The sequence below is a fragment of the Theropithecus gelada genome, chromosome 7a (genome assembly GCF_003255815.1).
Source record: "Theropithecus gelada isolate Dixy chromosome 7a, Tgel_1.0, whole genome shotgun sequence".
NCBI classification, from domain to species: domain Eukaryota; kingdom Metazoa; phylum Chordata; class Mammalia; order Primates; family Cercopithecidae; genus Theropithecus; species Theropithecus gelada.
Window position 1 is genome coordinate 20,024,807 of NC_037674.1, and position 25,689 is coordinate 20,050,495.

The following is a 25,689-nucleotide window of genomic DNA, read 5'->3' on the forward strand; positions in this document are numbered from 1 at the left end:
TATGCAAAATCATGCCATCTGCAAACAATGAAAACTTCACTTCTTCCTTTCTGATTTGGATGCCTTTCATTTTTTTTTTTCTTGCTTAAATGCTCTGGTTAGGACTTCAAGTACTATGTTGAACAGAAGTGGCAAGGGTGGGCATCCCTGTCTTGTTTCTGATCTTAGAGGAAAAGCTTTCAACTTTTCACTGCTGAGTATGATAATAGCTGTGAGCCTGTCATATATGGCCTTTATAATGTTGAGATGCATTCCTTCTATGCCTAATTTGTTGAGAGTTTTTATTATGAAAGGATGTTGAATTTTGCAAAATGCCTTTTCTGTATCTATTGATATGATCATATGGTTTTTGTCTTTTTTTTTTTTTTTTTTTTGTGAGATGGAGTCTCGCTCTGTTGCCACTCACGGCTGGAGTGCAGTGGTGTGATCTTGGCTCACTGCAAGTTCCGCCTCCCAGGTTCACGCCATTCTCCTGCCTCAGCCTCCCAAGTAGCTGGGACTACAGGCATCCGCCACCATGCCCAGCTAATATTTTTTGTACTTTTTAGTAGAGACAGGGTTTCCCACCGTGTTAGCCGGGATGGTCTCGATCACCTGACCTCATGATCCACTCGCCTCGGCCTCCCAAAGTGTTGGGATTACAGGCGTGAGCCATTGCGCTTGGCCTGGTTTTTGTCTTGCATTCTGTTAATGTGGTGTATAATTTATTAATTTGTGTATGTTGAACCACCCTGGTTTTAATTCTGTATTTGATGATCCTTTAAGTTCAGAAAGGCAATAGCCAATAACCCTATCATTATAAAATCTGTTAAATATATGCAAAAGGAGCTTTTTAAATTCATTCACAAAGGTCATTATGCAATAAAATCCCTTTTAACATATTTATATGAGTCCTCTGTTCACCAAAGCCAATTCACTGCACCTTTCTCCAACAGGTAATTTTTTTTTTTTTTTTTTTTTTTTTTTGGACACAGGGTCTTGCTCTGTTGCCCAGGCTGGAGTGCAGTGGCATGACCAAAATTCACTGCAGCCTTGACTTCCTTAACTCAAGCAATCCTCTTGCCTCAGCCTCCTGTAGGACTGTAGGCACACACAACCATGCCTGGCTAATTTTTAAATTTTTCTTTCACCTTCTTGACCCTTATCTTCTATACCTGGCTAATTTTTTGTAGAGACAGTGTCTTGCTATGTTGTCCAAGCTGGTCTTGAATTCCTGGCCTCAAGCAATCCTTCCACCTCAGCTTCCTAAGTGTTAGGATTACAGGCATGAGCCGCTACACCTGGCCTCCAACAGGTAATTTTAGAACGTTTTTCCCTCGACACTAATTACCCTTCTATAACCTCCATTTGTTATCACCTACTTTCTGATGTTGTATTCATAGAGCATGAATATCTTGGAAAGATGGCACCATCTTTCTATTAATAAGACCAACAGAATAGCTCAGATTAAAGTTCCTCTAAACCCAAGAAAATATCAGAACAAAAATGTCTCTTTTTAGATAAATCTGAAGTCAGAAGATATTTTGATGTGAGTCTAGTCATCTCTTGGTATCCATGGGATTGGTTCCTGAAACTCTTGGATACCAAAATCCACAGAAGGATGCTCAAGTCCCTGTAAAATAGCATAGTATTTATATATAGCCTATGCACATTTCCCCATACACTTTAAATTACTCTAGATCATTTATAATACCTAATAAATGTAAATGCTATGTAAATAGTTGTTATACTGTATTTTTAAATTGGTTTTTTTTATTGTTCTTTTTTTTTTTTTTAATTGTTTGTTTGTTCTCTCAAATATTTCCCATCTGAGGTTAGCTGAACCCTTGGATATGGAACCCAAGGATCTGGAGGGCTGACTCCAGTTAGAAAGAAATAATCACTCCTGTCATGTACTATTCAATTGTCTCTTAACCACTTACTACCTATTTTTAAAAAAAGACAACACAGTGATCTGGTTCCAGAAACTAGTTCTGGAAAACAGTGTATCTGCTCTTGTTTTCAAAGTTCAAAGCTTATTTCTGAAATAAAGTTGTATTTTCTCATGGAATTCCAAGGACTTTCCACATTGTGACCTGATTCCTAAAAAAAAAAAGGCTTGAAGACTCTCGAGGTATCTGTCATCTTACAAAGGTCTTACCTGAAAGTACATTCCCTCTTTGAGATTAAAAAAACTGTCACATGCCCTATTTGCATTCTTGTGAGAACAGAGCGACTTTGGCAACTTGTAATTACATATAAAGCCATTCATTAAATATTTGCTGAGTGTGTGTAAGGCACACAGTACTGAAATGAGCACATTTGAGTTTTCTATTCAGATAAGACCATAATTTTTTAGCAGGTTGGGGCTTAGTATGGAGATTGTGTATAAGAGAAAATTCAATCTAAAGGGAAATTTTACTCTGGCCTGGTGCAGAAGCCAAGTCACCACCCAGTGTTACTACATCCACATTCAGTGGTAAAACCATAAGAAAACAGAAGTAAACATTCAAATTAAATACAGTTTTCCAGTTTTATAAATATGTATTGGCTGGGCGCGGTGGCTCACGCCTGTAATCCCAGCACTTTGGGAGGCCGAGGCGGGTGGATCACAAAGTCGGCAGATCGAGACCATCCTGGCTAACACGGTGAAACCCCATCTCTACTAAAAATACAAAAAAATTAGCTGGGCATGGTGGCAGGTGCCTGTAATCCCAGTTATTCAGGAGGCTGAGGCAGGAGAATGGCATGAACCCGGGAAGCACAGCTTGCAGTGAGCTGAGATTGCGCCACGGCACTCCAGTCTGAGTGGAACGAGACTCCATCTCAAAAAATAAAAAAAGGATTATATTTTCAAGATAACAGTTTCATTTACTTTGTGATTTCCTCAAGTATGTTTTAAACTTCTAAAAATGGCAGGGAACATGCTTTCAACTTCTCTGTGCCTCTACTCTACCTGGTAGAGTGCTCAATTTCCAAGAGTTAGAATGCCAGGTCAAGATGTCACCTAAGTGATGGAGTTGGAGCCATCACAACAGGAGAGGGGATTCTGTCTACTCTCTAGTAACTTCACTGAGAAAGGGTATTTTTTTTTTTTTTTTTTTTTTTTTGAGACGGAGTCTCTCTCTGTCACCCAGGCTGGAGTGGAGTGCAGTGGCCGGATTTCAGCTCACTGCAAGCTCCGCCTCCCGGGTTTACGCCATTCTCCTGCCTCAGCCTCCCGAGTACCTGGGACTACAGGCGCCCGCCACCGAGCCCGGCTAGTTTTTTTTTGTATTTTTAGTAGAGACGGGGTTTCACCGTGTTAGCCAGGATGGTCTCGATCTCCTGACCTCGTGATCCACCCGTCTCGGCCTCCCAAAGTGCTGGGATTACAGGCTTGAGCCACCGCGCCCGGCCGAGAAAGGGTATTTCTATTCGATAAATGCAATAAGCACTACTTTTTTCAGCACTCAACAAACATTTACTGAACATCTATTGTAGGCCTGGCATACACCGGACTCTGGGCATGAGGTAAATTCTATATATCAAAATTTAAACTTATAAAACATATACATTAAGAAATTCATTTTTATTTATGTCAACAGATATTTATTGGGTACATACTATGTACAAAGTACTAATGCAAAGCCTAATTTAGGGTAATATAGGCAGAGGCACCACAGATAACATGATATTAAAGATAAAAGAGAAATAGAAAAAACAGTTTAAGAACAGAAAAAAATAAATCAGAGAAAGTCTTATGGTATTTATAGGACAGCACTGTGTGTGAATCTGGTACTTAAATGCCTTGCCTCCTTTTATTCTCATAGTAATGTGTTAGGTGGTCACTGTGATTAACCTCATTTCACAGAGAACTAAAGAGGTTAGATCACATGACCAGGGTCACACAGGTATTAATTACATGGTAGGGCCAAGATTTGTTTAATGCTGACACCTATGCTTTTAATTTTTATGATACTATACTGGAAATGAAGAATAATTTTTTGAAAGGAAGAAATATAATCAAATAGTTACACATTACCTTTTTCAGCAAGTACAGCACTAGTCACCTAATACATTGACTTTTAACTCACAATATGTTTTCAATTCTGTCTTCTGCGAACTATTTTTCCTTTGGAATACACCTTTACTTTTAAAATAAAAAGCAATGAGAAAACTAGATTGGCTTTACATATATTAACTTCTATAGTTAACATTGCTAAAACATGTCTCAAGAAGTACCCATGATGACTTACCTCCTATAGCTAGTGTGTTAGCAGACTGCCAGCCAAACAATCTGCTAGGATCAAAGGGTGATAATGACTGAAAAAGGGGAAAAGTTAAACAGAATTAGAAATTCATTGATTCTAAAATAGGTAAACAAAATTATATGAAAGGACTTCAGAGGTAGTCTGCTTCCCCTTTTCCAAGGCAATTTAAAGCTTATCGTTCTGGACATAAATTCTTTGAACACAGCCAGAGTACCATGGTGCAACCTCAGCTCACTGCAACCTCCGCCTCCTGGGTTCTACCAATTCTCCTGCCTCAGCCTCCCGAGTAGCTGGGACTATAGGCACGTGCCACCATGCCTGCCTAATTGTTGTATTTTTAGTAGAGATAGGGTTTCACTATGTTGGCTAGGCTGCTCTCGAACTCCTGACCTCAGGTGATCCGCCCAACTTGGCCTCCCAAAGTGTTGGGACTACAGACATGAGCCACCGCACCCGGCTCCTTTATAGAATTATAAACCTTATGCTATAAACCTTATAGATACTAGGAGAATATGTGTATTCAGGGAAAAAAGAAAAAGCCTTTTGAAATGAGAAATAGGCAAAGGAAGGTGTTCTTAACCGAGGGTCCCTGACTAGGCTTCAGGGAGTCTGTGAATCACTTTGAAATGTAAGCAAAATTATATGCATATGTGTAATTTTTCTGGGTAGAGGGTTTGTAGCTTTCTTACATTCTTAGAGGTTCTGAAAAAGATTAAAAAGCATTGATTTAAACAAACATCCCTGATTCATTGAGAAGAGATAGTTAGAAGTTACAAGTGGCAGAATAGAGTGCTTTTGATGAAAGCAGCAGATAGGTATGTTGGTCAACTGTTTGCTCTGACCCACCTCCACCCTTCCCACTCTGCTCAGCATTGCAGGAAACTACATTTCCCAAGCTCCTTTGCCCTTTGGCTACCAGATAAATATAGCCACAAAGACACTGTGGGAGACTAAAGATGAGAAGAGAGAAGTCAAGATATTCCCCCCCTGCATTTTCCTGGGGCATCTACCTCCATACTCTATGTTCCCACTTCCCATTAGGCAGTCTGGTTGTTAGTTTAATTCCCAGAAATAGCTCCAGCTTCTGGGTTCTAGTAACACCACTTTTTTGCATTGTTCTTGCAGCCTTAGGGGTGCAAGAACATGGCTTCCTATTTTGTTATCTGGGGTTGTCTCACTATCGTGTTTGGTTTCTCCATTCTGCTATGATGCTGTATAAGTAATTCCCTATGTTAAATGCCCTCCAGTTGAAAGATCTAGAGTGATTTCTGTTTTCCTGGCTGAATATTAGACCACCTAAATACTGTACCTGAATAAGGTGGTAGAGTGTAATATCAGATGGCAGGACACTAGGAGGAGTGCACTGTGGGAAGAGAGCAGTTTTTAGCTTGGGGTAAGGAGTTAATGCCATCTTCAAAAGCTGGGGATCCACTTTCTTCAAACAGTTTTCATTTTCTTCATTCTGAACAACCTAAGTAAAAAGACAGATAACAGGTTGGAGAGCAGCATTTTTCTCTTCTCAAAGTTTAAGTCTTTTTTTCACAAGAACCCTGTGAAACAAGATTAGCTTGAGAAGAGTATGTGGTAGTGAATATGGCATTAGACAAGTAGTCATAAGTTAACAGTTCTTGTTCTGGTTCTGAAACAAACTGGCTATGTGACCTTAGCTAGATATTTAATATCAGGTCTTTGTTTCCCCAGCTGCAAAATTAGGAAGTTCAGCTAGATCAGTGGTTTTCAAGCTGTATAGAAATTGTTTGAAAAACCGCTCTGCCAATATTTAATTCAATCATATATATTTTAAAATATTTACAAACTACTAAACTAGATGACTTCTCACTCAACTCTAAAGTTATCCTATGACTCTAATTTCTGACAGGTGATTAAAAATAGACAATTAAATAGTCGTGTAAGGTATACTGCAACAATCTAAAAAAGGTGGTATTAAGTTAAGCTAGCACCAGTAAGAAACTTTTGAAGATTCGATATTAAACAACATTCTTAATTTCCCTCTAAACAGGCCACTCTACTTCTAAAAAGCAAAGATGGGCACATTTCCATTAGGTCCCTCAATAAAGTTTATATGGGTAGCTGAAGATTATGGTTTCCTTTGACCTAAGAGGGCAAATAGTACAGAATAATTACCAAGCCACAGATCTAAAGTATTCTTACTCCCAGAAGCAAGCGGATCCTAATTGTATTCTGAAAACAAATCTGGAGTATTGGAAAACAAACTAAAGGGAAAAAAGAATCTCTACATAACATATTCATTCCCCTCCCCACCCCCACCCAGCTTTTTTTTTTTTTTGAGACAGGGTCTCACTTTGTCACCCAGGCTGAAGTGCAGTGGTATGATCTTGGCTCGCTGCAGCCTCGACTTCCCAGGCTCAATCAATCCTCCTGCCTCAGTCACCCAAGTAGCTGGGACTACAGGAGCATGCCACCATGCCAAGCTAATTTTTTTTTTTTTTTGGAGATGGAGTCTTGCTCTGTTGCCTAGGCTGGAGTGCACTGGCACAATCTCAGCTCACTGCAACCTCTGTCCCCTGGGTTCAAGCAATTCTCCTGCCTCAGCCTCCTGAGTAGCTGGGATTACAGGCATACGCTACCATGACCGGCTAATTTTTGTATTTTTAGTAGAGATGGCATTTCAGCACGTTGGCCAGGCTGGTCTTGAACTCCCGACCTCAAGTGATCCACCTGCCTCGGCCTCCCAAAGTGCTGGGATTACAGGTGTGAGCCACCGTGCCCGGTCATGCCCAGTTAATTAAAACAAATTTTTTTTGTAGAGACGGAGGTTTCGTCATGTTGCTGGTCTCAAACTCTTGTATGCAAGCGATCCATCTACCCTGGCCTTCCAAAGGGCTGGGATTACAAAAATGAGCCAATGCACCTGGCTTCATTCCCTTTAAATTGTAGATGTCAAAAATTTCTTTCCTTTTTTTTTTTTTTTGAGACGGAGTCCCACTCTGTTGCCCAGGCTGGAATGCAGTGGCGCAGTCCTGGCTCACTGCAACCTCCGCTTCTCAGGTTCAAGTGATTCTCATGCTTCAGCCTCCCAAGTAGCTGGGATTACAGGGATGTGCCAAGATGCCCAGCTAAGTTTTTTCTATTTTTAGTAGAGACAGTGTTTCACCATGTTAGCCAGGCTGGTCTCAAACTCCTGACCTCAAGTGATCTGCTCGCCTCGACCTCCCAAAATGCTGGGATTACAGGAGTGAGCCACTGCACCGGGCTGAGATATAAAATCTTAAAATTCAGCCTTGTCCTCTGCTCTTTAATCTAATGAAATACTTGAATATAGTTATATTTTAATATCAACTGAGATCTAGACAATCCATAGATAATTCTGCTAAATTTAAAAATCAGTCCCATTTTGTTGTAAAGTGCTATCCATACCTGGCTGACACCCCCAGGAGAATACATTGTAGTAGCAAGGGCCAGGAGGGTATGTCCTTCCAATAGCATACTGCTTACACTGGCCTGATTGGTGGGAATCAAAATCTGAACATTTGCGAGGCTAGCCTGGAAGATCAGTTTGGGATCTGGAAAATAAAAGACAGAGGGATAAATACTAAATTAAGAATTACATAAATGTGAGAAAAATAATATAAATTTTTAACTCTATCCACAGTGAAGAAAAAAAAAAAAGGACTTCCTAAGTGTAAAAGCAATGGGAAAACATCACAGAGGGGAAAAATATTTGTCTACACAAAAATAAAAACTTCTATTCAAAGACAATTAAAAGGTAACAATGGGCCGGGCGCGGTGGCTCAAGCCTGTAATCCCAGCACTTTGGGAGGCCGAGACGGGCGGATCACGAGGTCAGGAGATCGAGACCATCCTGGCTAATATGGTGAAACCCTGTCTCTACTAAAAATACAAAAAACTAGCCGGGCGAGGTGGTGGACGCCTGTAGTCCCAGCTACTCGGGAGGCTGAGGCAGGAGAATGGCGTAAACCCAGGAGGCGGAGCTTGCAGCGAGCTGAGATCCAGCCACTGCACTCCAGCCTGGCCGATAGAGCGAGACTCCATCTCAAAAAAATAAAAAAATAAAAAAAAAATAAAGGTAACAATGAACTGAGAGAAAAATTATAACAAATGACAACCTAAAGAGTTGCTGAGTTTGTCCTCAACAAAGAGCTCATCCAAATCAAGGCCAAAAATACTGACTCTAACAGGTAAATGGGCAAAAGAAATAACCAATTTATGAAGGAGGAAATATAAATGCCTGACACATAAAAGTACATAATTCACCAGCAACAAAGAAATGCAAATTAATTAGATGCCATATACTACCTATCAAATTAGCAATAATTAAAAAAAAATCATCAAGCATTAGAGCTGGTCACAGTGAGTAGAGACTGGGACTTACAATAAAATCATAAAACTGTACAACTCCCTTGGAAAGCAATCCGGTCCTACAGCAAGAACCTTAAAAACATGTATAACCTTTGACCCAATAGTTTTATATCCCAAAACCTATCTGTACTAAGAAAATAATCTGAAATAAGGACAAAACTTTATATTGAAATATGTTCAAGACTATTATTTATAATAAATGGAAAATGGCCTTGTCAGAAAATGAGAGAACAGTAAATTAAATAAGGGTATATCCATACAATGAAATATTATGTAAACATTTAAAATGGTCATTGTCTTTAAGAATGTGGGAAAATTCTGTTTTAATATTACACAAAAAAGCAGTATATAAAAACACAGATGTTTCTTGTTGTACAATATTCTGTCACAAGGTAGGAGCTCAATAAATATTTGTTAGGTGAATGAAATACAATAGAGACTAGGTTTTTAAAAAGTACAGTGAAAATAACTGGAACAAAATACATTAAAATATTATCAGTGGTTACCTACGGGTGGTTATTTTCCTATGTACCAAGGCTACCCATGGAGGTATTACTTTTTAATTAATTAATTAATTTATTTATTTTTTAAAGAGAGACAGGGTCTTGCTCTGTCAACCAGGCTGGAGTGCAGTGACACTATCATGGCCCACTGCATCCTCTAACCCCAGGGCTCAAGTGATCCTCCCACATTGCTGGGATTACAGGAGCATGCCACCACACCTAATTTTTAAAAATCTTTTGTAGAGACAGGGTCTTACTATGTTGCCCAGGCTGGTCTTGAACTCCTATCCTCAAGTGATCCTTCCACTTTGCTTCCCAAAGCACTGGGATTACAGGTGTGACCCATCACACCTGGCCAGTATTACCTTCTTGATAGCTGTCTGTGGTTTCTAATTTTTTTTTAAGCAATGAACATATATTACTTCATAATCAGCATGCAAAACCAGAAAACAAAACCCACATTATGAAAAAATTCTGCATTTCGAGAGAAAGTGGACATTATATGTAACTGAAAGACTGCTGACATTCCTTGTCTGTGGTCATTCAGCCTGTCCCCTTTTCCCTGTTTCTGGGATAACACCAGCTAAGTCCTCAGGGGTAACAAGGCTTTTCTGTCTGATTACAACCAGAGTAAGCCTCTACATCAGCAGCTCCACTGCAGAGGACACAACAATCTCACACATACTATGGATTTCTTTTAACTCCATTTGGAGTTCCTTACTAAAATATTCAAAACAGGGATCTGGAAGACAGACCACTTCTTCATGGAAAAAGGGTGCCAGTCGACCAGAGAGCAGGAATTCAGCCTCTGACAAACTGGTGGGACAAGGGAAATCCTAGAGCACGATGCTAAGGGGAAGGGGACAAAACCACGTAAAGTCTTTGCTCCAGGTCTAGCTTTTCTTGGCTGGCTGGCAGCTAACCTTTTTGGCCTTCTACTTCTTACCTAAAGTGTGAGCCTAGATTACATTCAGATAGTTGACCACAGCCAAATAATTTATTTAAAAGAGTTCACAAGTTTAATACCATTCAACAGACCAGTGATTGATCCAAAGAAAGTTTCTGTGTTTAATACAGTATACCCATACCTGTTAAATTACTGGCAACTTGTCGACACTGAACTAAAAATTCAAACCAAGGGTGTGCTTCATGTAACTCTTTTTTTTCCAAAAAGGGACAATTTTCAGGACTAAGTCTGTATATAAAACAAACAAAAAACTTCTTTGGTTAACATACAGGATAAGACAATTACAACCATGTTTGCTCAGGTGATGATTAGCATTTAAAAAAAGAATCTTGGAATTAAAAAGTAAATATAACACAAAATACTCCCACTCTTGTGTTGTATTTTACATATTCTTCATGATCTGGAAACAGACAATTTCAGAGACAGAGATTTTAGAGACATCATATGTTCACTACCATGAGGAAATTTAACCAACTCTTTGTCAGATTAATAGATACCTTGTACTTTAAGATACTTCATATTTTATTGGTTTTTACAGCAAAGACTTTTTAGCATATTCAAACTTAATAAGAGGCTTTTTAAAAACTCTTACAAGCCAAGTGTGCCGGTGTGCGCCTATAGTTCCAGTTACTTGGGAGGCTGAGGTGGGGGAATTGCTTGAGCCCAGGAGTTTGAGGCTGCAATGAGCCATGATTGTGCCACTGCACTCCAGTCTGAGTGACAGAGTGAGACTGTCTCAAAATAAAATACAAATAAAAAGCTTACACAACTACAGAGAGGTTACAACTGAGGAATTATGGCTCAGAATACATACTTTGAAAATACAGCTCTTAAATCTGTTCTCTTGCTAGTAGCTTTGGAGACAACATTTCTAAGTAAGACTAATGATATGACACATCAAAAACTCCTAGTCTGTTTTTTTTTTTCTTTTTTTGAGACCAGGTCTCACTGTATTGTCCAGGCTGGAGTGCAGTGGCGCAAACATGGCTCACTGCAGCCCGGACCTCCTAGGCTCAAGCAATCCTCCCACCTCAGCTTCCCAGGTAGCTGGGACTACAGGTGTGTGCCACTATGCCTGGCTGATTTTTCACTTCTTTGTAAAGAAGAAGACCCACTACATTGCCCAGGCTGGTCTTGAACTTTTGGGCTAAAGTGATTCTCCTGCCTTGGCCTCCCAAAGTGCTGGGATTACAGATGTGAGCCACTGTGCCCGGCCAATTTCTAGTCTTTACTACACAAAATAAGTAAAATTAAAATGCTGCCTATGAGTGTACAAATGTGGGCTCTGGAATAAAAATTAAGTAGAATTAAATCAGCTCTTCCACTTATTAGCTGTGTGCCTTAAGTAAGATACTTAGTCTCTCTCAAAGCCTGTTTCTTCATCTGTAAAATGGAGATGCGAGTAACTACCCCATAGAGTTTTTGTGAAGATTAAATGAGATAATGCATATAAACTACTTAGTTTAGTGATAACATTGTAAATACTCATATATTAAAGACTACTTCTATTGTTATTGTTATTACTGACCCAATAGCAATTAACACTGGGCACAGATATGATTCTGCAGGTTAATCTTAGGTAGACATATACTGATGTATTGCTCTTTCTTTCTCTGTGTGTGTGTCTATATAAATATAAATTTTAGAGCATATCTAATATACCTTGAAGTGAAATACACCTTGCTATGAAATCAAAGTCATTTAGCATTCTCTTGGTAAACAAAGTATCAAAGTAAACTCCAAGTGAAACTTTAGAATCTTCCTCTCAAACCTTTTAAAGCATTTCTTTCATTGTATTCTAAACTCAAATTATTTAAAAGGTTAACAGAGATACTACAGAATTAATATCACCAAAAAAACACATAAGCATTTTGCTGAATGTAATACTGAACTCAAAGATGTATCAGTTGTTGAGATGGAGAAAACTACTTCAAAAAGATCAGTATTCCTCGTGTGAATGCTTACTATTTTCCTAAAAGTCACGTTCAGGAGTCATATGCAAAGAGAAAATGTGAAGACCTGATCAAGGACAAATGCATTCTCAGTACTCACTTGTAACAGTCAAGGTAGACATAAAGAAGATGCTGCAGACTGTGCTCCAAACAATAGAGAATGAATTGAGAATGGAAATCCCAACCTTCTTTGGTCTTGTAGTTTTGAACAGGGAGGGTATCCTGTATTACACCTCCAATACGGCTCAGTCTTAGGAGGAAGCATTCAAAGTCTTCCAGTTCAGATGCCAGAAAAATCCCATTCCTATGGACAGATTTACAGGATGGCAAGTTAAAAAGTCGCTATGTTCAGAGTAGACCAAATCACGTCCACAGTTTAAGTCTCAATTACTTAAAAATAAGCATTGACAAATTAATGCTGCCACTTCTTACTCTATATGTTCTCTGACACATATTTTGCGGATTTCTAATAAAATTTTCTGCACCACTGTAGTATTTAAAAGTAGTAATGACAGACTCAAATTATCTTTATTATTTTAAAAATCTAAATCAAGCTATTTCCATTTTTTGGTTTTTGACGGGAACCATTACCCAGTATAGCAACAGTGGTTAACCCTTGAAGCTGGATGCTCTAAGCAGTGAGAAATTCACCAAAATATTCAAACAAAATCATCATGCTACATCAGAATAATTTAAATAGACCAACTACTGAACAAGAATAGAAATCTGCATGTAAATATTACTTTTTACAAAGTTACTGTTACATCATATATACCAAAGCAGTAAAGAAAACATACACCTGTATATGGAGTTTATAGAAACATCATGGAACCACTAACCTAATTATAGAACATTATAAGCCCTTGGTGTATTCCTCCCCCACTGCATGCCCTTTGCTACCTCCGGAGGTAGCCACTATCCTGACTTTTATGATAGTCATTCCCATACTTTTTTTTTTTGTATTTTTTAGTAGTTTTTTTTTTTTTTTTTTTGAGACAGAGTCTCTCTGTCGCCCAGGCTGGAGTGCAGTGGCCGGATCTCAGCTCACTGCAAGCTCCGCCTCTCCGGTTTACGCCATTCTCCTGCCTCAGCCTCCCGAGTAGCTGGGACTACAGGCGCCCGCCACCTTGCCCAGCTAGTTTTTTGTATTTTTTAGTAGGTTTTTTTTTTTGGGCAGGGTTTTGCTCTGTCACCCAGGCTGGAATGCAGTGGTGCCATCTCAGCTCACTGCAAGCTCCGCCTCCTGGGCTCAACTGATCCTCCTACCTCAGCCTTCTGAGTATCTGGGATGACAGGTATGTGCCACCACACTCAGTTTTTAAATTTTTTTGTAGGGACGAGGTCTATGTTGTCCTGGCTGGTCTTAAACTCCTGGACTCAAGCAATCCTCCTGCATAGGCCTCCCAAAGTGTTGGGATTACAGGTGTGAGCCACTGTGGCCCTTTTATTTTTATTCACAGTTTTATTACACCTATATGTAATCCCAAATAATTTAAGATTTTGCGTATTTTGAACTTTGTATTATGTGGAACATTCTGGATATATTGTTCTCTACCTTATTTCTTCTACCCAACATTGTGTGATTTAGCCATGTTGACACCTCTGGGTATAGTTTGTTATTTTTCATTATTATACAGTATTCCATTGTATGAATATACCATATTTATCCACTCTACCATTGAGAAAATTTAGCCATATTTATGATAAAAACTATTGGCAAACTAAGCATAGATGCAAACTCCCTTAACTTAAAAGGCATATCTAGAAAAATCTTTCTAGCCAACATCATACTTACTAGTGAAACACTGAGGTCCATTTTAGTTGTTCCTAAATTTCGGGTAAAATAAATTTGCATTTCCTTACCTACAAATGAGGAAGAGCATCTTTTCCTGTTTACTAGCCATTTGTGCTTCCTCTTTTGTGAGAAGCTATGTGCTGGTATCCTTCTCCTCAGATCCAAGCTCTACTATGCGTCACCCTACTCTGTGTTCCTGGAGGCTCACCTCTATGGGTTCTACTATAAGACTCCAGTGTCCTCAGACTTCTGTTTTAGTTCACTCAATGGGAGGGCTCCATCAGGAGATAAGAGGAAATACCCTGGCTCTCTCTGTGCTGGGTGACTACAGCTTGGCTGACACCCTACACTAAGGATCACAACTCCTGTCAGGCAGCTCTCTTGGTCTCAGTGACAGATCTTTGCCCCTTTAGGCCTTTTAGAAAGCATATATCCTACTACTCCCAAGGTTGTGAAGGTATTCACTTATAGTATTTTCCAAATTTTATACTTTCACATTTGACATTTAGGTGTTAACATCTACCCAGAACTGATTTAATGTACAATATACGGTAGGGAGGGGAATCTAATTATATTTTTTCCCCATATAGCTATTCAGTTATTCCAGCCCCATTATCAAAAAGATGGTTCTTTCCCCACTCTTGTGCAGGACCACCTCTGTCATATGTAAAATGATCATACAGGTATAGGTCTGTTTCTATGCTCACACTTCTGATCTCTACCCCAGCACCAATACTCTCACTATCTTAACTGCTACAGCTTTAGAATAAGTTTTGATATCTGGCAGGGCAAGTTCTTTTTCAGGGCTCTTCTTGACCCTCTAATTTATTTTTGTTGTTGTTTTTTTTGAGATGGAGTCTCACTCTGTCTCCCAGGCTGGATGGAGTTCAGTGGCTTGATCTTGGCTCACTGCAACCCCCACCTTCTGAGTTCAAGTGATCCTCCTGCCTCAGCCTTCCGAGTAGCTGGGATTACAAGCAAGTGCCACCATGCCCAGCTCATTTTTGTATTTTCAGTAGAGACGAGGTTTCATTATGTTGTTCACGCTGGTCTCAAACTCCTGACCTCAAGTTATCTGCCTGCCTCAGCCTCCCAAAGTGCTGGGATTACAGATGTGAGCCACCACGCCCAGCAGACCCTCTAATTTCTATATAAATATTTACAATCAGCATGTCATAATCCACACACACATACAAAAAAAAAAAAAAACAGCTGGGATTTTTACTGAGATTGCACTATATTTAAAGATCAACTTGGTAGCAGGCTTGTCTTTCTCCAAATCTAAAGAGAATGCTCACAGTGTTTCACTAGTAAGTATGATGTTGGCTAAAAGGATTTTTCTAGATACTCCTTTTCAGTTAAGGGAGTTTAGGCCAGGCGCGATGGCTCACGCCTGTAATCCCAGCACTTTGGGAGGCTAAGGCAGGTGGATCACGAGGTCAGGAGATCAAGACCAACCTGGCTAACACGGTGAAACCTCGTCTCTACTAAAAATACAAAAAAAAAAAAAAAATTAGCTAGGTGTGGTGGCAGGTGCCTGTAGTCCCAGCTACTGAGGAGGCTGAGGCAGGAGAATGAGGTGAACCTGGGAGGCGGAGCTTGCAGTGAGCCGAGACAGTGCCACTGCACTCCATCTTGGGTGACAGAATGAGACTCTGTCTCAAAAAAAAAAAAAAAAAAAATTAAAAAAAACCCCAAAAAAACAAAAAACGCTGGGCGCGGTGGCTCACGCCTGTAATCCTAGCACTTTGGGAGGCCAAGGCAGGCGAATCACAAGGTCAGGAAATTGAGACCATCCTGGCTAACACGGTGAAACCCTGTCTCTACTAAAAATATAAAAAGAAATTAGCTAGGCGTGGTGGTGGGCGCCTGTAGTCCCAGCTACTCAGGAGGCTAAGGCATGACAATGGCATGAACCCGGAAGGCGGAGCTTGCAGTGAGCCAGGATCATGCCACTGCACTCCAGTTTGAGCGACACAGCAAGACTCCATCTCAAAAAAAAAAAAACAAACCAATTAAGTTAAGGGAGTTTGTATCTATGCTTAGTTTGCCAATAGTTTTGGTGGTAAATAGGCTGAATTTTTATCAAATGCTTTTCTGTATCTAATAGGGTGGTATGATTTTTCTTCTTTAATCTGGTGGCATAGAGTTCATTAATTTACTAATTTCATAATTCTAAAACCATATATACATTAATTTAAAAACCAAATGCCAAGCAAAATATTAGGTAAGCTGACAAGTTCTATAATATTTACTAGTAGTAAATAAGAGCATTTAGTGCAATGGAGAGAAGAATGAATAGAAAATCAGGGACTGGCTGGGCACAGTGGCTCACGCCTGTAATCCCAGCACTTTGGGAGGCGGAGGTGGGCGGATCACGAGGTCAGGAGATGGAGACCATCCTGGCTAACATGGTGAAACCTTGTCTCTACTAAAAAAAAAAAAAAAAAAAAAAAAAGGAAAGAAAATCAGGGGCTAAGGGATTTAAATCTGTAACTAACTGGCTTGTGCAAAGCACTTAACGTCCCTGGATCTGACTCTCCACATCTTTAAGTTGGGGAGGAAAATACAGCTGCAAGTATACCACAGTAAGTATAAATAGAAAATAATACATAAAAATGTTTAAGAAACTTAACATACATGTTATTAGCTTTCTTTATACTATTTCAACAGGTTAGAAAGATAGATTAAATGGAGCCATATGAAATTGTTGATATTCAGCCATTTTTGACCCACAGAAATGGCAAGTTCATATGGTTCAATTTAACAGGTTTTTCTAAATGAATTGAAGTTTAAAATCTTTGTATCACTTCAAGAGCTACTTCCCCTCACTATTTCTTTTTTTTTTTTTTTTTTTTTGAGACGGAGTCTTGCTCTGTTGCCCAGGCTGGAGTGCAGTGGCGCAATCTCGGCTCACTGCAAGCTCCACCTCCCGGGTTCACGCCATTCTCCTGCCTCAGCCTCCCGAGTAGCTGGGACTACAGGTGCCCGCCGCTGCGCCCGGCTAATTTTTTCTATTTTTAGTAGAGACGGGGTTTCACCATGGTCTCGATCTCCTGACCTTGTGATCCACCCGCCTCGGCCTCCCAAAGTGCTGGGATTACAGGCGTGAGCCACCGCGCCCGGCCTCCCCCTCACTATTTCTTAATTCAGCAGTTCTCTTACTTCAAGAACATGCACAGCACACACGTAGCAATACGAAGCACAGGAGACAGGATACTAAGATATCCCCTTCTCAGCTCTTGTCACTTGTTCCTTATAGCCCTACTGAAAACTGAACATTTCTATACCAAAGTGCATAAAATGTTTTGGGAGGAACCTGCGTCTAGAACTTAAGAGCTTATTTACTACCCACATGACGTAAAATGCCTGTGTTCTTTTTTTTTGAGATGGAGTCTCGCTCTGTCGCCCAGGCTGGAGTGCAATGGCGCGATCTCGGCTCACTGCAACCTCAGCCTCCCAAGTAGCTGAGATTACCTGGCATTATGCCTGGCTAATTTTTGTATTTTTGTAGAGACAGGGTTTTGGCCAGACTTCTCTTGAACTCCTAACCTCAGGTGATCTGCCCGCCTTGGTCTCCCAAATTGCTGGGATTACAGGCATGAGCCATCGCGCCTGGCCAAATGAATATGATTTTAAAACTTCACTGTTAAGATGATGCCCTTTAAATTTTATAGTAATATGAAACAGCACTGCATTGGATTTTTGGCATTTTCAAAGGAAAAGCTACACCATTATTTTTTCTTGCTCTTCCCTTGTACTCTTCCCACTGGGGATTAGTTCAACAGTTACAATACCTGGCCAGCTTATCTAAAATTTCATTCCTCATGTAGTTGTTACAGGAAGTATTCTGGTTAATAACATCAATAGTCAGAAGGGGCCATTTGTTCTGCTGAAATGAAGCATAACCACGCTGGGTTTGAAATTCTCCAATCCATAAGATAATGTTTAACCAATCATGGCGAGCTGTGAGGTATCTCCAGAGGGCTTCAGGGGAATATGATTTGTATTCTACATGAAGAACAAAACACATTTTAAAACATAATTATGTTTATTGACATGTAACTCAACACTAAATTACTGAGCAAATGTAACAATCTGGACATAGCTATTTATACAATATGTTAATTATTCAGTTTCTTTTATTATTTTATATAAAATCCTCTGTTTCTTTTACTATTTTCTTTTTTTTTTTTGAGACAGGGTCTCGCTGTGTTGCCCAGGCTGGAGTGCAGTGGTGCACTCATGGCAGCCTCGACCTCCTGGGCTCAAGCGGTACTCCTACTTCAGCTGCCCAAGTAGCAGGGACTGCAGGAATGTGCCATCATGACTAGGTAATTTTTTCTTTTTTTTTTTTCCGAGACAGAGTCTCGCTCTGTTGCCCAGGCTGGGGTGCAGTGATGAGATCTCGGTTCACTGCAACCTCCGCCTCTCAGGTTCAAGTGATTCTCCTGCCTCAGCCTCCCAAGTAGCTGGGATTACAGGCATGCACCACCACACCCAGCTAATTGTTGTATTTTTAGTAGAAGCAGGGTTTCACAATGTTGGCCAAGCTGGTCTTGAACTCCTGACCTTAGGTGATTCGCCTGCCTCAGCCTCTCAAAGTGCTGGCATTATAGGCGTCAGCCACCACGCCTGGCTGCCCAGGTAATTTAAAAAATATATATTCTGTAGAGATGGGGGTCTCACTATGTTGCTAGGCTGGTCTTGAACTCCTGGCCTCAAGCAATCTTCTCACCTCGGCTTCCCAAAGTGCTGGGATTACAGGTGTGAGCCATCGTGCCTGGCCGCGCTGTTCATTTTAAAATCAGTATTACAGCCAAAGAGCTAGATGTAGCTTCTAATTACTATGGTGGTTAAAATGAAACTTACGTATTAGCTGTACATTTCACTTACCTGTTCAACCCTCTTTTTCCCTTCTCTTTCCCTTAATATAAATAAAAACTTTATTTCAGAAGGGTAAGGATGAAAAGAAAAAAAATAATAAACAAAAACTTCAGCTATAATAGTAAGCCAGAATTTTACTCTCTGAATTGCTACTGTTTACCACAGTTATGCCCCAGATCCCCTATATTATGGCACAGATTCCCAGTTTACACAAGACACTCAGACTATTTGCAAAAACAAAGATTGTCACTTTGAAGCTGGAATGAAAACTCAACCTTGAAATCTCAATTAACTATTTTTTTTTTCTTTTATTAGCACATTATAAATCCCTCCCAGAAACTCTGGGATAAGAAAGAGGTCTTAATGCAATGATTTGCATTTTAAAAAACCTGAATATTATTTACCAAAAGGAATTCTAAAATTGAGACACATCAAAATATTCAAATACCAATACCCAATTTAATCCTCATTCAGTATGTTCATATTTCAGACTCTCTCACACTTGCCTTCTGGACTTATCCTGGGGAGAATGATGGATTCCTGTGTTAGTTGATCCCACCACAGAGCCCAATTTAACACAATTCTATGGTTCTGTTTGTTAAATTCATCTTTACAATCATATTTCAGGAATGAGTCCAAAACGGATTTGTGCTTGAAAAAATCTTGTTCCTTTATCCAATACCTAAAAACAGTGATATAAATTGTTTTTTAATTTTGGAGAAAAAGACATCATTCCTTTTTTATCTGCTCAAGAACATCTACTCTTTTGGAGAACACATAATTCTGATTATGCAAATATTAAAATGACAGAAAACTCTTGAGACCCTTCTGTCTGATACAAGTTTTATCTCCATGGAGAATGCAGGCTCAGTTCCACATAAGAATCTTGTGCTCACTAACAATTATAAACTAAATACTATCTACAGTATTCTAATATTATCAAAAGGAGACTAATGAGACTACCTGGGAAATGACTGGATTTGCATATTTTCTTGGAAATGTCCCAAATAAAGCTTCTCAACTTGATGCACGAAGTCTATAGTTCTTTTCTCTTTTTCAGAAAAATAATTTTTTTCTTTTAAAATTTCAACCTTGAATAAAAAGCAGTGACTTTACAAAAATCAAGCACATTTGCAAAAAATGTCATGACATTATCAAAGAAGATAGTGCTGAGAATTAAAGATTAGAAAAAAAGTAATGAGATAATATGCCATTCAAGAATTATATTTTGAACATTTGAGTCAATGTATATTAAACACAAATTTTCTTTTGCCACAAATGTAAAATAGTCACTTAAGAAAGATGAAGGGGAAAAAAAAGATGAAGGGGAAAAAAAAGATGAAGGGGTTGTCACACTTTTACTTATTAGATATTAGTTGAACATTAAAATTACTTAAAGTTTTTCTTCCAAGGTTTTCTTCCAAGGTTTTCACCCAGGCTTTCTAGAAAATGTATACTACATAGTCTCACCTTTACCTACCAAAAAGTCACGTATATTTTTATCAGTTGTGTAGAAGCATATCTTGAGCAATTGGCCTTTTACATCAAACCCCTAAAATAAACATAGAAAACCAAAAAAAGTTACATTTTGTAATGGAACTATTTTGAACATTAAAAAATGTATTAGATACAGAAACACCCTATTATAAACATCTATCTTGTTAGAATTCCATAGCTTTCCAAAGACCTTTCTGCTCTTTCAAACATTCATTTTCCTAATTTTTTTTTTTCTTTTTGAGACAGTCTCACTGTGCTGCCCAGGCTGGAGTACAGTGGTGTGATCACAGATCACTGCAGCCTCGACCCCCAGGCTCAAAGTGATCCTACCAACTCAGCCTCCCAAGTAGCTGGGGCTACAGGTGTGCGCCACCATGCCTGGCTAATTTTTGTATTTTTTGTAGAGATGGGATTTCTTCATGTTGCCCAGACTGGTCTTGAACTCCTGGGCTCAAGTGATCCTCCTGCCTCAGCATCCCAAGGTGCTAGGATAACAGGCGTGAGCCACCCTGCCTGGCCCTCCTACATTTATTATATGTATTTACTGCCTATCCCTAAAGTCCTTAAGCATTTTGTCAGAGCAAAGGCAGCACACAGAACAATTTAAGGCAATGCTAGGTTACGACAGGACCAAAATGACAGCAATCTGGTATGTTGATTCAAGTGGAAACAATGATCAATGCAAACAACATCCCTCTTACATAGTTCCACTCCTCTGCACCTCCTGAAAGTTACCATGGGCAAGACCCCAACTATGCAGATTAGGGCTAGATCTCAGCTTAGCCTAAAAGCCTTACTTCTAGGACTTCCCCTTCTCATGTGAAGTAAAACCATAGAGCAAAAAGTCCAGCAAAGGCATAATTTACTAGAAAGTTCAAGTGGAGATGTAAGGGGTCGCATGAACAATACAGAATGTCCTCCCACAAATAATGAGCTCTTATGCATGCTTCAACATGTGTGAAGTCTTCTATGAGAAACACTATCTCCTCCTAATCAAAGTGCCAGGTCTAACAGAGTATTTTTCTTTTCTTTTCTTTTCTTTTTTTTTTTTGAGACAGGGTCTTGCTCCGTCACCCAGGCTGGATGGAATGCAGTGGCGTGATCTCAGCTCACTGCAATCTCTGCCTCATGGGTTCAAACGATTTTCGTGCCTCATCCTCCCAAATAGCTGGGATTACAGGCATGCATTACCCACCTGGCTAATTTTTGTCTTTTTTAGTAGAGACAGCATTTACCACATTGGCCAGGCTGGTCTCAAACTCCTGCTTCAAGTGATCTGCCTGTCTCAGCCTCCAAAAGTGCTGGGATTACGGGTGTGAGCCACTGCCCCCAGCTCAGAGAGTACTTTTAAATGCCATTTAAAAATCTCTTCAAGAGATACGGAAATAACCTAAGTGTCTATCAACAGATGAATGGATAAAGAAAATGTGGTGTATATATACAAAGGAATATTATTTGGCCTTAAAAAAAAAAAAAGAAGGAAAGACCAATTGTGCTGGCTTATGCCTATAATCTCTGCACTTTGGGAGACCAAGGCAGGAGGATTGCTTGAGCCCAAAAGTTCGAGACCAGCCTGGACAACATAGTGAGACTCTGTCTCTACAAAAAAAAAAAAGAGAGAGAGAGAAAGAGGAAAACCTGCAATTGTAAACAACATGGCTGAACCTGGAGGATATTGTGCTAAATGAAATAAGCCAGACACAGAAAGACAAATTCTTCATGCTCTTACTTATATATGGAATCTAAGAAAAAGCTGAACTCACAGTAATAGAGAGTAGAATGATATTACCAGGGACTGTGGGGTAGGGGAAAGGAGTAGATATTGGTCAAAAGGTACAAACTTTGAGATACAAGATAAGTAAGTTCTGGGGACCTATGTACAGCACAATAACTAAAGTTAATAATAATACATTGTATACTCGAAATTTGTTGAGAGTAGATCTCAAGTGTTCTCACCATATATACACACATAACTATGTGAGGTGATATATTAATTAGCTTACTTGTGGTAATCTTTTCACAATGTACATACATATCAAAACATCATACTGTATACCTTAAACATATGTAATTTCTGTCACTCACACCTAAATAAAATTAGAGGAAAAATATCTTCAAAAAAGTTCTCAGGCCAGGCACGGTGGCTCACGCCTGTAATCCCAGCATTTTGGGAGGTCAGGGTGGGTGGCTCACAGACTAACCAACATGGAGAAACCCTGTCTCTACTAAAAATACACAAAATTAGCTGGGCATGGTGGCACATGCCTGTAATCCCAGCTACTTGGGAGGCTGAGGTAGGGGAATCATTTGAACCTGGAAGGTGGAGGTTATGTGGGCTGAGATCGCACCATAGAACTGTAGCCTGGGCAACAAGAGCGAAACTCCGTCTCAAAAACAAAAAAAAAAAAAAAAAAAAAAAGAAAGTTCTCAGTACCAAAACATTTCTCAGTGTTATTTCTCTTTTAGATTTAGAGACACGGTCTTGCTCTGTTACCAGCTATTTATAGGTGCAATCATAGTTCCCCACAGCCTAGAACTCCTGGACATCCTTCTGCCTCAGCCTTCTGAGTAGCTAGGACTACAGGTGTGATATGGTTTGGATCTGTGCCTGTGCCCAAATCTCATGTTGAAATGTAACCCCCAATGTTGAAGAAGGGACCTGGTGGGAGGTGACTGGATCATGGGGGTGGGCTTCCCCCTTGCTGTTTTTGTGACAGTGAGTGAGTTCTCATGATATCTAGTTGTTTAAAAGTGTGTAGCACCTCCCCACTGCTCTCTTCTTCTTTCTCCTGCCATGTAAGACATGCCTGCTTCCCCTTCATCTTCCACCATGACTACAAGTTTCCTGAGGCCTCCCCAGCCATTCTTCCTGTATAGCCTGTGGAACTGTGGGCCAATTAAACCTCTTTTCTTTCTAAATTACCCAGTCTCAGGTAGTTCATTATTATTTATTTAGTTTTTGAGATGGAGTCTTGCTCTGTTGCCCAGGCTGGAATGCAGTGGCACCATCTTGGCTCCCTGCAACCTCCGCCTGCTGGGTTCAAGCAATTTTCCCTGCCTCAGCCTCCCTAGTAGCTGGGATTACAGGCTCCTGCCACCACACCTGGCTAATTTTTGTAGTTTTAGTAGAGACGGGGTTGTGCCATGTTGGTCATGCTGGTCTCAAACTCCTGACCTCAGGTGATCCACCTACCTCATCCTCCCAAAGTGCCGAGATTACAGGCATGAGCCACCATGCCCGGCTTAGGTAGTTCTTTATAGCAATATGAGGACAGACTAAGACAAGGTGCAAGCCACCATGTCCTTTTTATTTTTTTATTTTTTGTAGAGACAGGGTCTTGCTATGCTGCCTATGCCAGTCTTGAATTCCTGGCCTCAAGTGATCTTCCTGCCTCAACCTCCCAAAGTGCTGGGATTATAGACATGAGCCACCACACCCAGCTGTTCTCAGTGTTATTAATGTCATTATTTTTTTAGTGTCATTATCCACTACATAAATTTCTTAGTTTATGAAATAATTATGAATACAAACCAACTTTATAGTAACTAGAAATTATATTAAATACATTTTAAGACTTTATGGATTACACCACTCACCATATTCTTCAAAAGTTCAGAGGCTTCCTTTATATTGTTCTTTTTTAAATTGTCAAAGACCAAATTTAGGCCTATGCCAATCAGCTCCTCAAGTTTCTGAGCAGAATGACTATCAATCCTGAAGAAAGTCTGTGCCTCTGGTATTCTGTTGTTTAAAATGGCATTGGCAATAACTTCCTAGGAAAAGAAAAACGTTTGTCTTTTAAGTTCCTTTTCATTTCCTTATTATGATTATCAACATGGGATTTATACATTTACTGAACATCTAACAAAGGAACTTTTATTTAAAATCCATTACTAGATTTGCAGTTAGGTTCAAGGGATATAAAATTGAGTAAAACTAAGACCTTACAACTCCAGGAGCTAGTGGAAGACATACTGATTATAGTACTGTATGATAAGTGCTGTGACAAAAGTATCCCAGGGTGTTAGAGAGGAAGGTCCAGAAGAGGAACATCTAAATAAAAGTGATGACCACCCGCCCCCGTAGCCCTCCCGCACAGGCTTGATAGTAGAAGTAACTAGTAACTGATAAGACAAAAAATTTAAAGACCAGTAAGTGTTCCACAGATATATTGAGATAAGAGGACAGGTGTTCCAAAAAGAGGGAGTATCATATGCAGAGAGACAAAGAAAAGAAACTGCATCAAGCCTTCAGGGAACTACAAATTACTCAATATAACTGGAGAGAGCAGCAGATGAGACTTAAAAGCAAAGCAGAGGATCCATCATGAAGAGCCTTGCATTTGAGTTAGATTTTATCCTGAAACTACGTGGAGCCACTGAAAGACTGTAAAAGCAAGATGTGATGTAATCAGATACATATTTACAGAAAAATATCCAGGCAGCAATATAGAGAGTGGACTGAAAGTGATTCAAGCTCGAGATATTAAGGCATTAGAAGGCTACTACCAATAATCCACATGAAAAGAAATACTTAAACTGAAGATCTAAACCCTAGAGAGAATAGAAAGTAGGCCTTCTTAACCTAGGGCTTTAAAGAGATCTGTAAACCCCATTATGCCATGTACAAAATTTATGTGTACACATTCACATGCCTGTTTTTGAAGACAGGGTCTACAATTTTTATCAAAGTAAACTATAACCCCTTCCCCTGGCAAAAGTTGAAAATCAGTGATTCTGAGTAGACCACAGACAGAGCCTTGCAGAACATTGAGGGAAACAGGAAGAGAAATCTGTGAAGGAGACAGGAAAAAGGAGACAAAAAAGTAGAAGGAAAAGTAAGTAATTTCTTTTTTTTCTTTTCTTTTTTTTTTTTTTGAGACAGAGTCTTGCTCCGTTGCCCAGGCTGGAGTGCAGTGGCGCGATCTCAGCTCACTGCAAGCTCTGCCTCCCAAGTTCACGCCATTCTCTTGCCTCAGCCTCTGGAGCAGCTGGGACTACAGGCGCCCGCCACTACACCTGGCTAATTTTTTGTATTTTTAGTAGAGAAGGGGTTTCACTGCGTTAGCCAGAATGGTCTCGATCTCTTGACCTCGTGATCCACCTCGCTCGGCCTCCCAAAGTGCTGGGATTACAGGCGTGAGCCACCGCGCCTGGTCAGTAATTTCTTGTTTTTTTTTTTTTTTGAAACAGAGTCTCACACTGTCGCCTGGGCTGAAGTGCAGTGGTGCGATCTCGGCTCACTGCAACCTCCACCTCCCAGGTTCAAGCAATTCTCCTGCTTCAGCCTCCCGAGTAGCTGGGACTACAGGTGCCCGCCACCACACCTGGCTAATTTTTTTATATTTTTAGTAGAGACAGTGTTTCACCATTTGGTCAGGCTTGTCTCGAACTCCTGACCTTGCGATCTGCCGGCCTCGGCCTCCTGAAGTGCTGGGATTATAGGCATGAGCCACTGTGCCCGGACCATTTCTTCCTTTTTAAGGTTACAGAA

At 39.9% G+C, this 25,689-nt stretch overlaps 1 protein-coding gene across 2 annotated transcripts in view; it reads right to left on the reverse strand.

Moving 5' to 3' along the window:
* Positions 1 to 25,689, reverse strand: part of SPG11 (SPG11, spatacsin vesicle trafficking associated) — a 104,536-nt gene that overhangs the window by 42,213 nt on the left and 36,634 nt on the right. For both annotated transcript variants that reach the window (XM_025389760.1, XM_025389759.1), the window contains exons 11-20: positions 23,793 to 23,969; positions 20,179 to 20,250; positions 19,662 to 19,789; positions 19,205 to 19,380; positions 17,609 to 17,822; positions 12,117 to 12,320; positions 10,186 to 10,292; positions 7,632 to 7,777; positions 5,542 to 5,703; positions 4,218 to 4,284 (exon numbers count right to left, since the gene is read on the reverse strand). In XM_025389760.1, the coding sequence (XP_025245545.1) occupies positions 4,218 to 4,284; positions 5,542 to 5,703; positions 7,632 to 7,777; positions 10,186 to 10,292; positions 12,117 to 12,320; positions 17,609 to 17,822; positions 19,205 to 19,380; positions 19,662 to 19,789; positions 20,179 to 20,250; positions 23,793 to 23,969 (1,453 nt within the window). The remainder of the gene's footprint in view (positions 1 to 4,217; positions 4,285 to 5,541; positions 5,704 to 7,631; positions 7,778 to 10,185; positions 10,293 to 12,116; positions 12,321 to 17,608; positions 17,823 to 19,204; positions 19,381 to 19,661; positions 19,790 to 20,178; positions 20,251 to 23,792; positions 23,970 to 25,689) is intronic.